Source organism: Equus quagga, chromosome 7, assembly GCF_021613505.1.
Source record: "Equus quagga isolate Etosha38 chromosome 7, UCLA_HA_Equagga_1.0, whole genome shotgun sequence".
NCBI lineage: Eukaryota > Metazoa > Chordata > Mammalia > Perissodactyla > Equidae > Equus > Equus quagga.
Genome location: NC_060273.1, coordinates 35,226,782 through 35,239,344, shown reverse-complemented (window position 1 = coordinate 35,239,344; position 12,563 = coordinate 35,226,782). Strand labels below are relative to the sequence as shown.

Below are 12,563 nucleotides of genomic sequence, written 5' to 3'. Positions count from 1 at the left end.
GTTGCCCGCCGTGGTCAAGAGTCTGGGTTTTATCTAAGGACAACAGAAAGCCTCTAGAGAGTGTCGAGCAGGAATGACATGATCTAATGTCCAGCTCCTGGCAGGTTCAACCCCAAGTTATATAGAATGTCCTACTTTCTAAGTGTTTTATATAGAAAACACAGCGAACAGTCTGTATCATATTCAAAGTGTTCTGCATATTCCTCAAAAGACCCATCATACCTCCCTTGTTAGAACCAAAAACATTACTAATGTTGATTCGTTCTGCATTGTAAAAGATGATTAAATGTTAATTTTCTCCTTTAGAAGCAATAAACATGACCACAACTATTTATTTTATAAAATGCATAAGAAATAAAGACTAGAAGGAAATACACCAAAATATTTTAGCCATGTTGCTTGAGCTCCTTGTGCAGGACCAAAGGTTTTCTTCCTTCTTTCTTCTTGGTAGGTTATCAAATATTCTTTTATAATAAAAAGATGCATTTATTACATAAAAAGCAAAAAAACCCTCATGCTACTCAGATAAAGTTTTACCTACAATTTAAATCAGGACAACTACGCTGACTCCTTCCTTTAAACTAAGGCACAAAAAGCAACCTAAAGCATCTCCAAAAATCCCCACAATTCTAAATCCATCAGGAGAGTGAAGCCCCAACAGCCTGTGTGTTGAAACGCCCACCACGTCAAGTGCCAGGAATCGCTGTGCCTTACATTAATCAACCAGATGTCAGAAGGTTAAACTCATACCTGAGGGTTTCTCGAGCAGTATATCCTGAACCGATTAGTATGGATTCATCAAACAGCTTGTCCATGCAAGGAATGAACTCTAGAACACAAATATCCATCGCATATATCACCAAATAAACAAAGTGTACATTGAGTTACTCAACAGTACTTTGACGGCAGCCAGTCTGCAGCCAATTAGCAATCCAGATTTGAAAAAGGGTGGAGAGGAGAAGAGAGAAGCATACGTTCTATTTTAGTCTAAGACGCTGGCTTTGCTGGGCCACACAAGCCATCTGCTCTCAAAGATGCAGTGAGGATCACATTCAGTGTCAGAGAATAAACTAAGAAAATGTGAGCTTCGTGTTCCCTGGCAGAGAACTCGCCCCCGACACTTCAGCAGAGGCGCATTCCATCACCCTTAAAAGCTGCCACCATCCACCCAAACCCGTCCGGAGAAGGGGACAGTGTCTCTTAAATGCTCCTTTATCCACTGCCCTGAAGTCATCCGTCCTAAAGACTTTATGGTTAGTCATTATGGAGAAATACATTATGGAGAAATTACAAAGATCTAGGAAATTTTACAGTGCTACATAAGCGCAGGTCGAAGGTTAGGGGTCCCCACACCATGGATGAGGCTGACCAGAAATGTGCAGGGCCTCCTGTGTCCCTCTAATCTGGCAGGTGGAACCATCACCAAACCTCCTCGCTGCTCTCTGCAGGCCTGAAGACCTAACCAGGGCAGAAACGGCTGGTCTCCACTCAAGGATACTTCACATTTCTGAGGATGTACAGACAGGCGGCAACCTGCATTTTCTAGGCCCCCAGTCCACACTCCCCTTGGGGAACTCTGGCCACAAACATCGAAAGGACATTTCGATTCTGGAACAAGCCTGACATTATGGCCATTATGACTTCAGTAAGTCAAATAAAGTATATTCTTCACCAGCAAACAGCAATGGACAGTGGGAGATATAAAAAGCAGTGTGTACACTAGAGAGACACAATGCACATCTCTGGGTAACCCTCAGAGCAAGGCCGCACAGGGAGAAGTGACAAACAAGAGAAGCCACAGGCAGTCTCTCCAAGGTCAGAGGAGGGAATGTGCCTGGACTGTCCTCACTGAGGTGGCCACGAGGAAGGAGGCACAGAGGAAAGGTGAAAAGGGCTCAGACACCAAAGCGGGAGGGCAGGCGAGGGAAGGAGTGAAACGTGGGAAGAACTAAGTCGTCTGGCACTGCTTTCCAGACCCCCTCTGTCACCTGGAATCCGAACCTCAAGGAAGACGGGGAAATCTGTCAACAGTTTTCTCTTCAGGATTAGCACAAATGGGGAGCCATGTGCTATCATTTCAGACGCCAAAAAAGTAAGGCTAAGGTGAATTTCCATGTGCATGTTTTTGCTAACATTTGGCAACGGATACGTAAATTTTAACTATAGACACATATTTTTTTATTTTATAATAATATAGTTAAGACTTAACTTGATTCTTTAAATGTTTCTTTCAATAAAAACTTCTTTGAGATCTGATGCTCTTACCTATTTAACTCCAGGAATTACTATAGGCTTCAAAATAAAGTGTCCTAAGATATGTTGTTTAAAGAGAAAAAAAAAAGTCAAGCCAATCAGTAAAGAGACTAAAAAAAGCAGAGGGGAGGCTTTAAAAGCCGAATTCCAGGGGCCGGCCCCGTGGCCGAGTGGTTAAGTTCGTGCGCTCCACTTCAGCAGCCAGGGGGTCGGATCCTGGGCACGGACATGGTACCGCTCGTCAGGCCACGCTGAGGGGGCGTCCCACCTAGCACAACCAGAGGCACTCACAACTAGAATCTACAACTATGTACTGGGGGGGCTTTGGGGAGAAGAATAAAAAAGAAAAGATAAAAGCTGAATCCCACAAATCTGATACCATCAACCCCGGAGGGCAGGGTCTCGGAAACGTGCCAGTCTCTCCGGAGCAGGTGTTAACACGGACTAGACCAAGCCTTACGGCCTCAGGGAGGGCCTGGCTGTGCGTGATGGGCAGAGGCTATCTGGGAAGCATGAGACAAGTTTTTAATCTGTCAGCACTTCAACAGGCAGAGGCCCCCTGCTACACAGCTCCCCAGACGCGCCTCCAAGATCCTTATTACCTGAAGGGCAGGAACAACGGAAATCAATCTGAGAGTGGTTCTCGGGGCACAACAGCCACTTCAGTAAATAGATTCTAAAATGTTCCGTTTAAAATTCTTCCATGTTGATACTGTTCAGAGATGAGCACATAGGAAAAGCCATAAACAGTAAAGGAAGCCATCACCGGACAAGTCGCCAGGGCCACCGGCTCTGGGGCGAGCTGCAGCTGTGAGCCCCAGCGATGCTCCATTTCTCAGCCTGGGCGATGCTCATGTTCATGTTTGTTCTGTAATCTTTGGTGAAATCATACATTTCTTTTGTGAGCTCTGCTATATGTGTTACATCTCAAAAAGAAGATTTCAGGGGCTGGCCTGGTGGTGTAGTAGTTAAGTTCACACACTCAGCTTCAGTGACCGGGGGTTTGGAAGTTTGGATCCTGGGCGCAAGCCTACACACAGCTCATCAAGCCATGCTATGGTGGAGTCCCACATACAGAATAGAGGAAGATGGCCACAGACGTTAGCTTAGCAACAATCTTCCTCAAACAAAAAGAGGAAGTTTGGCAATACACGTTAGCTCAGTGCCAATCTTCCTCACCAAAAAACAAACAAAAAACCCAAACATTTTTAAAAACATCTATACTCCTCTCAGCTATATCCATATGGAACAGTCACACTATACTTTGTATTTTAATAGCACAAAAACATCTAATCTTTACTGTATTAACTCATGTGTAAGAACTCAAACTGTACCCTTCCTTTCATGTTTAAAAACTATTTAAGGAAACTCAATCTCAGCTTTATGTATGCCCTGACTTACAAGCTGGGGGCAAATAAAACATTTAATATTGAAGAATTACTGGGAGAAATGATTATCATCTCACAACAATTAGCATATACCTTCAACCTAATGATTTGGACATACCAAGAGTATTAAAAAATTATAAACCAATAACTGATAGAAAAAGCATAATTATCGCATTAGCAAAAAGCAAGTATCAGTCTTGCACATAAAAACAGAACCAATCCATCATTTTCACAGCGTGGAGAAAGAAAACACTGCTTTCAGGGCCGGCTCCGTGGCCGAGTGGTTAAGTTTGCGCGCTCCCCTGCGGCGGCCCAGGGTTCGGATCCTGGGCAAGGACACGGCACCGCTCATCAGGCCACTTTGAGGCGGTGTCCCACACCCCACAACTAGAAGGACCGGCAACTAAGATATACAACTGTGTGGGGGGGGGGGGGGGGGGGTGGGGAGAAAAAGCAGGGGGAAAAGAAAAAATTGGCAACAGTTGTTAGCTCAGGTGCCAATCCTTAAAAAAAAAAAAGAAAACACTGCTTTCTTCTCGCCTTCTAAAGATTGCTGGCTGTGAGTCAGTAAGCAAATGGCTACCGGCAATTTCAAAAGATATGCAGTCAAAAGGCAGAAGTACCATGAGCTACTCAGGATGTAAGCTACACTAAAGAAGTGATCACATTAATTAGGAGATTGCTACAGAGATAAAGGGAAAACCCTGGTGGCAGGCAAGGAAGAGAGGAGAGGAGCGGGAGAGTGGCAGGCAGAGAGGAGAGAAAGAAAAGGCGAGGATAAACACATGACGGCAATAAAGAAAGGACACACAGAGCCTGAAACACGGGATCGAGCTGAAGACTCAGCACAATGATGCAATGCCAGCGGAGTCCCACCCCAAAGGCGAGAGGACCAGGCGAGCGTTCAAAGGCAGGCGGACATACGGTTTCTCAGCTCTGTGGTGAGGATGTGCTTTGCGGCAATCAGAAGCTCCTTTCTGAGGTGTGCGGTCTCTGCCGGACAGTTTGAGAGTAACTGTAACATTCCTTTGACCATCTGCTGAGAGTACTTAGTCACCAAGTCCTGTAAAAGTAAGGAGTAAAACAGCACAGTTACACTGACAGGTGGCGGCGGTGTTAAGAAAAACCCAAATTTTACAAACTTTTAGAAAACTCACTAAGACATCTCGGCTCAAAGGACCCTCATAAAGAAACAGCCCTCAGCAACAAGTATTACCCAAAAAGTTGTAACGGTCTGTGGTGCACACTGCCATACTGCAAGGATGGATGGCAACATGAACGGCAGTTTCTTTACATAACAGCATTACGGATGTCTTCTTTGTACTTTTCTCTATTTTCCCAACTTTCAACAATGAATACGTATTACTTCATTGTTGCGGGGAAGGAGGGAGAAGTAAATATTGAAAAATTTTAAGAAAATACTCCTGAGCCAGCCCTGATGGCCTGGTGGCTAAAGTTTGGCGCTCTCACCGCTTCGGTGGCGCGGGTTCGTTTCCCGGTTGTGGACCCGCAAAACCCATCTGTCAGTAGCTGTGGTGTGGCAGCAGCTCACACAGAGAATTAAAAGGACTCACAACTATGATATATAACCACGCACTGGGGCTTTGGGGAGAAGAAGATAAATAAATAAATACTCTTTACTTAGTCATCCCTTTCCTGTCAGTTGTGACAACGCCAGAGACACCACTAACCAGCTCAGAATAAGGTCTGATCAATCTCCCTGTGAGGTGTTTTAGGAAGGCAATTCACCAAGACTAACACAGGCTGACTACAATACCAATGGGTACCTAATTCAGATTTTTTAAGCCAAATGCTCAATTTTCTTAGTGTAAGTTATCTTTATCTAGACAAACACATTAAAAAGGGGGGAAAAATGCCTACAAATGCCTTCAAGGTAGCTTCATTCTAAACAGTTTGGCATGCATATTCTCATTTTTTATTTTCCTGAAATAAAATCCTTAAAAAAATAATTATAATACAATCCCATTTCTATAGACTAGATCAGGACTAAATGCATTTCATACTATCAAATAATCATGATTATCTAAGAATTTTATCCAAAAACACTGTATGACTAATGGGAGAGAAGATATTTTTTTCCTTTAAGTTCTCCTTACAATTCAAATAAGAAGAGATTACAACTACAAATGGGAAAGATAAAAAGAAAAAGAAAACCACTCTACAGGCTCCTCAAAAAAAGTATCCAGGGGGCCAGCCCCGTGGCCTAGTAGTCAAGTTTGGTGTACTCCACTTTGGCAGCCTGGGCTTGGTTCCCAGGCACAGACCTACACCACTCATCAGCGGCCAAGCTGTGGCACCCACCCACATACAAAATAGAGAAAGACTGGCACAGGTGTCAGCTCAGAGTGAATCTTCCTCAAGCAAAAAAAAAAAAAAAAAAAAAAAGAATCCAAAACTTTTTTATCACAGATTTAGTTGATAATGTCATTTTTTAAAGTTCCAATCTCTCCCACGTAATTTGCTGTAACACCCAACTTCCAACAGCAAGAGTTAATGAACCAAATACTTCCACATGAAAATCTGTGTGCAAATCTTTATTTATAGTGGCTTTATTAATAACAGCCAAAAATGAAATAGGCAAACCTACAAAGACAAAGTATACTAGTGGCTGCCAGCGAATAGGAGTCAGGGAAGAATGAAAGTGACTGCTATTAGATAGGGTGTTTCTTTTTGGGGTGAAGAAATTATTCTAAAATTGGATAGTTGTGATGGTTGTACGAATCTGTGAATAAACTTATAACCACTAACTGTACACTTTAAAAGAGTACATTTTATGATATGTACATTATATTTTGAGAAAGCTGCTTTAAAAAAACCAGAACCAACCCAAATGTTCCCCACAATGGAATACTACTGCCGCGGACTAAATGTGTGCCCCGAAAATCCACATGTTGAAGCTCTCACTCCCACTGTGACTGTATCTGGAAATGGGGTCTTGAGGAGATAATCAAGTTAAATGAGGCCCTAAGTGTGGGGCCCACAGGACAGTGGCCTTACAAGAAGAGAAAGAGAGCACTCTCCCCCGCTCATTTCCCTCCCCAGTGTGAAGACAGTGCCACCTGCAGGACAGGCAGAGAGGCCTCAGCAGAAACCAAACCCTGCTAGAACCTTGATCTTGGCCTTTCCAGACTCCAGACTGTGAGAAAATACATTTTTGTAGTTTAAGCTCCCCAGTCTATGACATTTTGTCACAGAAGCCTGAGCAGACTAAGACAACTAAGCACCAAGAAGTAGTGAATTACCCACAAAAGAACAGGGCTGAATCCCAGTGTCACTGCTAAGTGAAAGAAACCAGACTCAAAAGGTTACATACACTGCCCACTATATGATTCACTCATGTGACATTCCGGAAAAGGCAAAACTATGGGGACAGAACACAAATCAGTGTTCGCCAGGGACTGGAGTTGGGGGAGGAAATGGACCACAAATGACTAACAGGGAATTTGGCGGAGTGACAGAAATGTTTTGATGGGTTGGTGGTTACCAACTGTGTGCATCTGTCAATTTGCGGAACTGTACACCTACAAAAGGTGAATTTTATTGCATGTAAATTATATCTCAGTAAACTAGATTTAAGATAAAAGTCAGTGAACTTACCTGGTAAATTCTGATGATATAAGCTAAAAATGACAATGTTTTAATCTGAGCAGCGATGAAATCAGCATACAACTCCTTGTTGTAAAGCTTATGTTGCCTGAATGAGAAGTGAATAAATTTACAATATTAGCTCTCAAGTCGTTAGGTGACGTTAATATTAATTAAAAGCCTATAATAATTACTAAGTCCAATAGTTTGATTTCTACACAGACCGTAACAAAAAAGCAGCAATGGTAAATGCTTCCATGCTTTTATGCAGTTCCAAATAACATAAAGAGCTTAACGGAATAAAGCAAGCGGTTCTCCAGGCCATTCCACAGCAGTTACGATGTGCATCTCATAGGCCAATGCTAGACCGAGCCACTCATCCAGCAGACTCCATCAGGCTACCGACTGCTCAGTGACAGACCCCGTGCCAGGGCCACAGGGCTTTTAGAGCCGATCCACCCTCAGATCCAGCCCTCAAATGACTCAGAGCCAGAGAGGCTGCAAGTCAAGAGAGGAAGTGATAAAGGTCTTACGAGGAACGCTGTGAAGTTTGAGAAAGAGCTTCACTGAGAGGCTTCGAAGGATAAATACGGTCGGCCTATTCAGTGATGAAGGGTAACAGGGAAGGGAGGACAGAGGAAATAAAGAACATTCTAGCATTCATGCTGAAAGGAACTGCAAGAGTAAAGGCCGGGAGGTGAGAAAGGCTTGGATATGCCACAGCTATACGTGAGTATGGTAACGCCTAGTGACAGCACTAACTTTACAAGATACCAAGGACCGAGACATGTCATCTTTTCATAACTAAAATAACTAGTACTATCATCACTGAAATACAAGTTCAGAAAGTCAACAATACATATATTTTTACCAAAATGTTATCACTCAAACTTTTCAGGTCTTACAAATGATGAGAGCAAGTGCATTTTTACTTGGAATAAAAGCACTGTGGCCGTCCAGCTACGTCACTGTCCGAAGAAATCTCACCTGGCTTGTGCAGATACCTGAATTGCAATGGTATTCATGATCAAGGGCACAAATTCAGCAACAACATTGTGGATATTCAGTTTGTAGAGCTAAAAGCAAACATATCAGATTTTCATGCTCTTACACTCTGCTATAGCAAAATCATTTGGCATACCAAAGAAACTACAGGATTCATTACATTCGTTAGCATGTGTGTATCATACACATCCAATTGCCACAGAAAATTAGCTGTGAACTTTGTCATAAAGTAAGAAGCCAAAAACCCAAGAAACTAATAAGCAGTACGCATACCTGATACATTAAAACAACAATAATGGGCAATTCTGCCAACACCTTCAGAGAAAGAGACCCTCTGGGAATGACGGAATGCTGTAAGACAGAAACAAGCCAGACGGCGGTTATCACAGCGCTACTCAAAACGGCCCCAACCAGCACCCCACATCTAAGCACCACCCCATCGAAATAAAGGGAGGGGAAAACACTGACACATCTTTGCAAATATCTGTGGTGAAAGAACCCAACCATTTTGAAAACAAAGGATACAAACTATCACTTAATATAAAAGTTTTTATATTTTCCAATGGAATCACAGGGAGCAAAAAACTTCAAGAAAATTTATCAAAACTTAGAGATTCCAATCACCTGAAAAAATCTGTAAATTAGCATCTATTATTTTACTTAAAGAACAGCAGCAAAAAGTACAAATTTACCCAGTTTTACTCAAAGATATTTGCAAACAGGAAAAACGCTTACAACAAATATAAGAAAAAATTTAATAGTCTTAATACGTAAGAACTCATAAAACAGGTAAGGAAAACATCAGACAAACTCCCAATGAGCAATGAAAAGAGACAGACAAGCAAGGAAAGAAACACAGACTGATAAACAGAAAACCAAGTCTAATTCAGGAAGAACGCAAGAATGAAAGCTTAATTCAAAACGTATTTTGTTTACCCTAGCACAAATTGAAACGGTCTGCAAAGCATTTCAGTGAAACAAATAGAGATGATGTTCTTAATTCGATCATAAAAATATAGTCAAAGTAAATGCTCAATGCTCAGTAAATGTTACCTACATGGCAGACACTACAAATAAAATACATTACCTGCAGGTCACACCAGCATCCCCTTCACAAAATTCCACACGACAGATTTTTCAGATAGTGAGAGGAAAACTTAAGGCCAGAACAAAAGTTCATGAATTTTCCTACAGTCAGAAAACCTGAGTGGTGGGGCTGGAACATCGCCCCAGAGTTCCTGTCCCCAGAGCCCCGCTCTCACAGACACCGAATTACATGCTTCTATGCAGTGGAAAGCAACTTCATTAATGTCCACGCTAAGGATGGAACAGAGGACCCAGCCCGCTCAGCTGCTCTTTGCAAAAGGTGATTCTGGATCTCCACCGTAATTTTATCCTCCTGTCTCTGCAGCAACAGTGTGCAAGACTCCACTTTCACCACTTCAAGGCTGCACAGAAGCAGTGCTCTCTCATGCACACTCACATTTGTTAGTCTGAAATGCCCCCAAGTATTTTAGAAAAAGAACAAAAAACCTAAGCGGTCTAAAAAGTCAGTGTTTCCTTTCTTCCTCTACCACGTGGAGGACACATAAAAAGAACACAAGGAAAAGACTTACTGTTCTCGTCTCGCTGTCCTCGCGCTCAGGATTGACCTTCACAGCAATTGTCGTGATCATACCAACCATTTCCGGGGGAGGGACTGTGTTCTCGGGGATCACCTGAGGGTTCTCGAAGTAGCGGTTCTACAGAAACAGAACAGAAATCACTGCTCCTAAGGTCCAACGCGATATTCCTTAGTAAAATACGCCTGACATGTCGTGGAAGAAACCACCTGTTCTCCACGTGTACACGGCACCAATCCCACAGCACCTGGGGTCCTCTTTATTCAGGACCAGAAAGACAACACGACAGAGCAACATTCGCCACCTCTGACAACGAAAGACAAAAACTTGTCTAAAGTATTTCCTCCTCCTCCTTTCTAGCTGATGCAAGATGAAATGCGTACCATACAACATTAGTACCTCTGCGAGGCAGGGGAGAACGTACCCCATCCCTCTAGTGAGAAGAAACTGGGAGGTAGTCTCTACTGAATTAACTTCCTAACAGTCTCCTACAGAGAGACCAAAGATGGCACATGAGACATTTGTAAAAGCCAGGACCTCACTGTCATCCTTAGTTCTCAACGGAATCTGGGCTTCACGTTCAACAAGACACGTTCTTATGAACAGCCTAAGGCTCTGACTGAAATGGTAGATGACATGACTTGATAACTTGGAACACAATTAATTTTAAGTTTTATCCATTATTAGCAGATGAAAATCCTTAAAATACCAAAAAGAGTCAATTTTACCATATGTTAATTTAAAAAAAATGTTTAAGCTTAAAGAAAGCTTTAAAATAAAAACTCTGACACATAAATTTATGCACAATGATTTTTACTCAAGCATTATTTGTGATAGTAAAGAAATGAAAGTCAGGAAAACAAGCAAAAGGGAGATGGTCAAGGCACATGCATACAATACGACAATTAGGGGGTCACCAAGAGTTATGACTCAGAAGTCTGGGAAGACGTTCTAGACTGGTCATAGTCATTCTTCTAAAGAGTGAGAACAAGATGGGAGGATGCCCCTCTCCCACGCCACACACTTTAATATTGGTGGCAGTGGTTGGAAAGAGCTCTTTCAATATCGGAAAGACTTTAATGACACAGAAAAATGCTGAAATATACCACCTCCCCGGCAGGCTTCAAGACTGTGGGCACAGCCACCTTTAAAAAGCACAAAGTGAAACGCAAAACAAAACCTCAACATCAACGGTTCCCACAAGCCAGAGAACTATAACTGATTTTCTGTTTTTGCAAAATTTCTACAATAAGAATATACCGCTTTTATGTTAAAAACAAAATATTTAATCTAAACAGTGAAAGCAAGAGAACTCTTTTTTAATGGGTGATTTATCAACCTAGATTCTGACAATCACTAAATATTCCCGATTCCAGAACTAGCATCCTCCCAATTACTCCTTCAACCCAAGTGTTGGGTTCCTTCAACCCAAATTCCCCTCAGAATCGGAAAGTAGTAAATATACGTAATAAATTCAAATAGTATTGAAGACATACCACTACTTTTGGAAGCTCCTTGTAAATCTGTTTCACAAAATCCAAAAAATGATGAATCTAAAAAGAAAACAGACAAGATATTTATAAACAGAAAATCCTTATAATAAATAAGAAAAATATTAAAGTATCAATATATAAGAACTCATAAAGCAGGTAAGAAAAATGTCAGACTCAAAGAACAAATAGGTAACAAACATGAACAGACGGAAAAAAGAAATACAAATGACTGATAAACGGAAAACAAATTTTTAATTCAGGAAGAGCAAAGCAAGAAAAACTTAAATAAATGCCCCCCCCCCCCCCCAGTTTTTTGCTGAGGAAGACTGGCCCTGAGCTAACATCTATGCCAATCTTCTTCTACTTTGTATGTGGGTCACCACAACAACATGGCTGCCAACGAGTGCTGTAGGCCCACACCCAGGAACTGAACTTGGGCCCCCGAAGCAGAGCATGCCAAACTTAACCACTAGGCCATGGGGCCAGCCCCAATAAATGCCACTTTTTGCCTTTCAAAAAGTAATAGTACATCATGCTGGAGAGAGTGCAACAAGAAGGGGATTCATGCACTAAGGGAGGCATAAACTGCTGAAATCTTTCTGGAAGTCAATTTAACAATACATATCAGAGGCATTAAAACACCTTTGACGTGATAATTCTATTTCTACAAACCCAGTCTATGAAATAATTTGTACTATAAACAGATGTTCAGTAATAGTCATAAAATAAAAATTTTGAAACATCTTAAATACGCAAAAATAAGAGCACCCAAATGAAAGACTATTATGCACCCATTAAAAACTAACTTCATAAAGAATTTCTTATGATTGGGAAAATGCTTACATATAATGGGAAAGGAAACAACCAGGACATAAAATGTCAGATAGGGTATTATTGCAATTATGTAGAAAACACATAACGTGGGAAAAAGGAAAGGAAATCACCAAGACATTAAATACTGTTTCAAGGTGGAAGGAATTCTACTTCACTGTCACGCTTTTAATTTCCAAATAACCTACGACAGGCATTTACTAAGGTCATCATCAGACAAGATACTGTCTTAATTATGGCTGGCATAGAACATTTAACGCTTACTCTGTAGGTGCCAATCACTGGCTGAGAACTTTAACTTTCATATTTAATTCTTCAAGTGATCTTTGAGGATATACTGTGATTGTCCCCACTTAACGGAAAAG

The 12,563-nt window shown here is 41.7% G+C and overlaps 1 protein-coding gene across 8 annotated transcripts in view; it reads right to left on the bottom strand.

Annotated features, from left to right (window-relative positions):
• The window catches only part of TRRAP (transformation/transcription domain associated protein), a 117,281-nt gene that overhangs the window by 94,081 nt on the left and 10,637 nt on the right, over positions 1-12,563 (bottom strand). For all 8 annotated transcript variants that reach the window (XM_046667796.1, XM_046667800.1, XM_046667799.1 and 5 more), the window contains exons 7-13: positions 11,371-11,427; positions 9,869-9,994; positions 8,526-8,603; positions 8,235-8,323; positions 7,260-7,356; positions 4,566-4,704; positions 751-829 (exon numbers count right to left, since the gene is read on the bottom strand). In XM_046667796.1, coding sequence (XP_046523752.1) covers positions 751-829; positions 4,566-4,704; positions 7,260-7,356; positions 8,235-8,323; positions 8,526-8,603; positions 9,869-9,994; positions 11,371-11,427 — 665 coding nt within the window. The remainder of the gene's footprint in view (positions 1-750; positions 830-4,565; positions 4,705-7,259; positions 7,357-8,234; positions 8,324-8,525; positions 8,604-9,868; positions 9,995-11,370; positions 11,428-12,563) is intronic.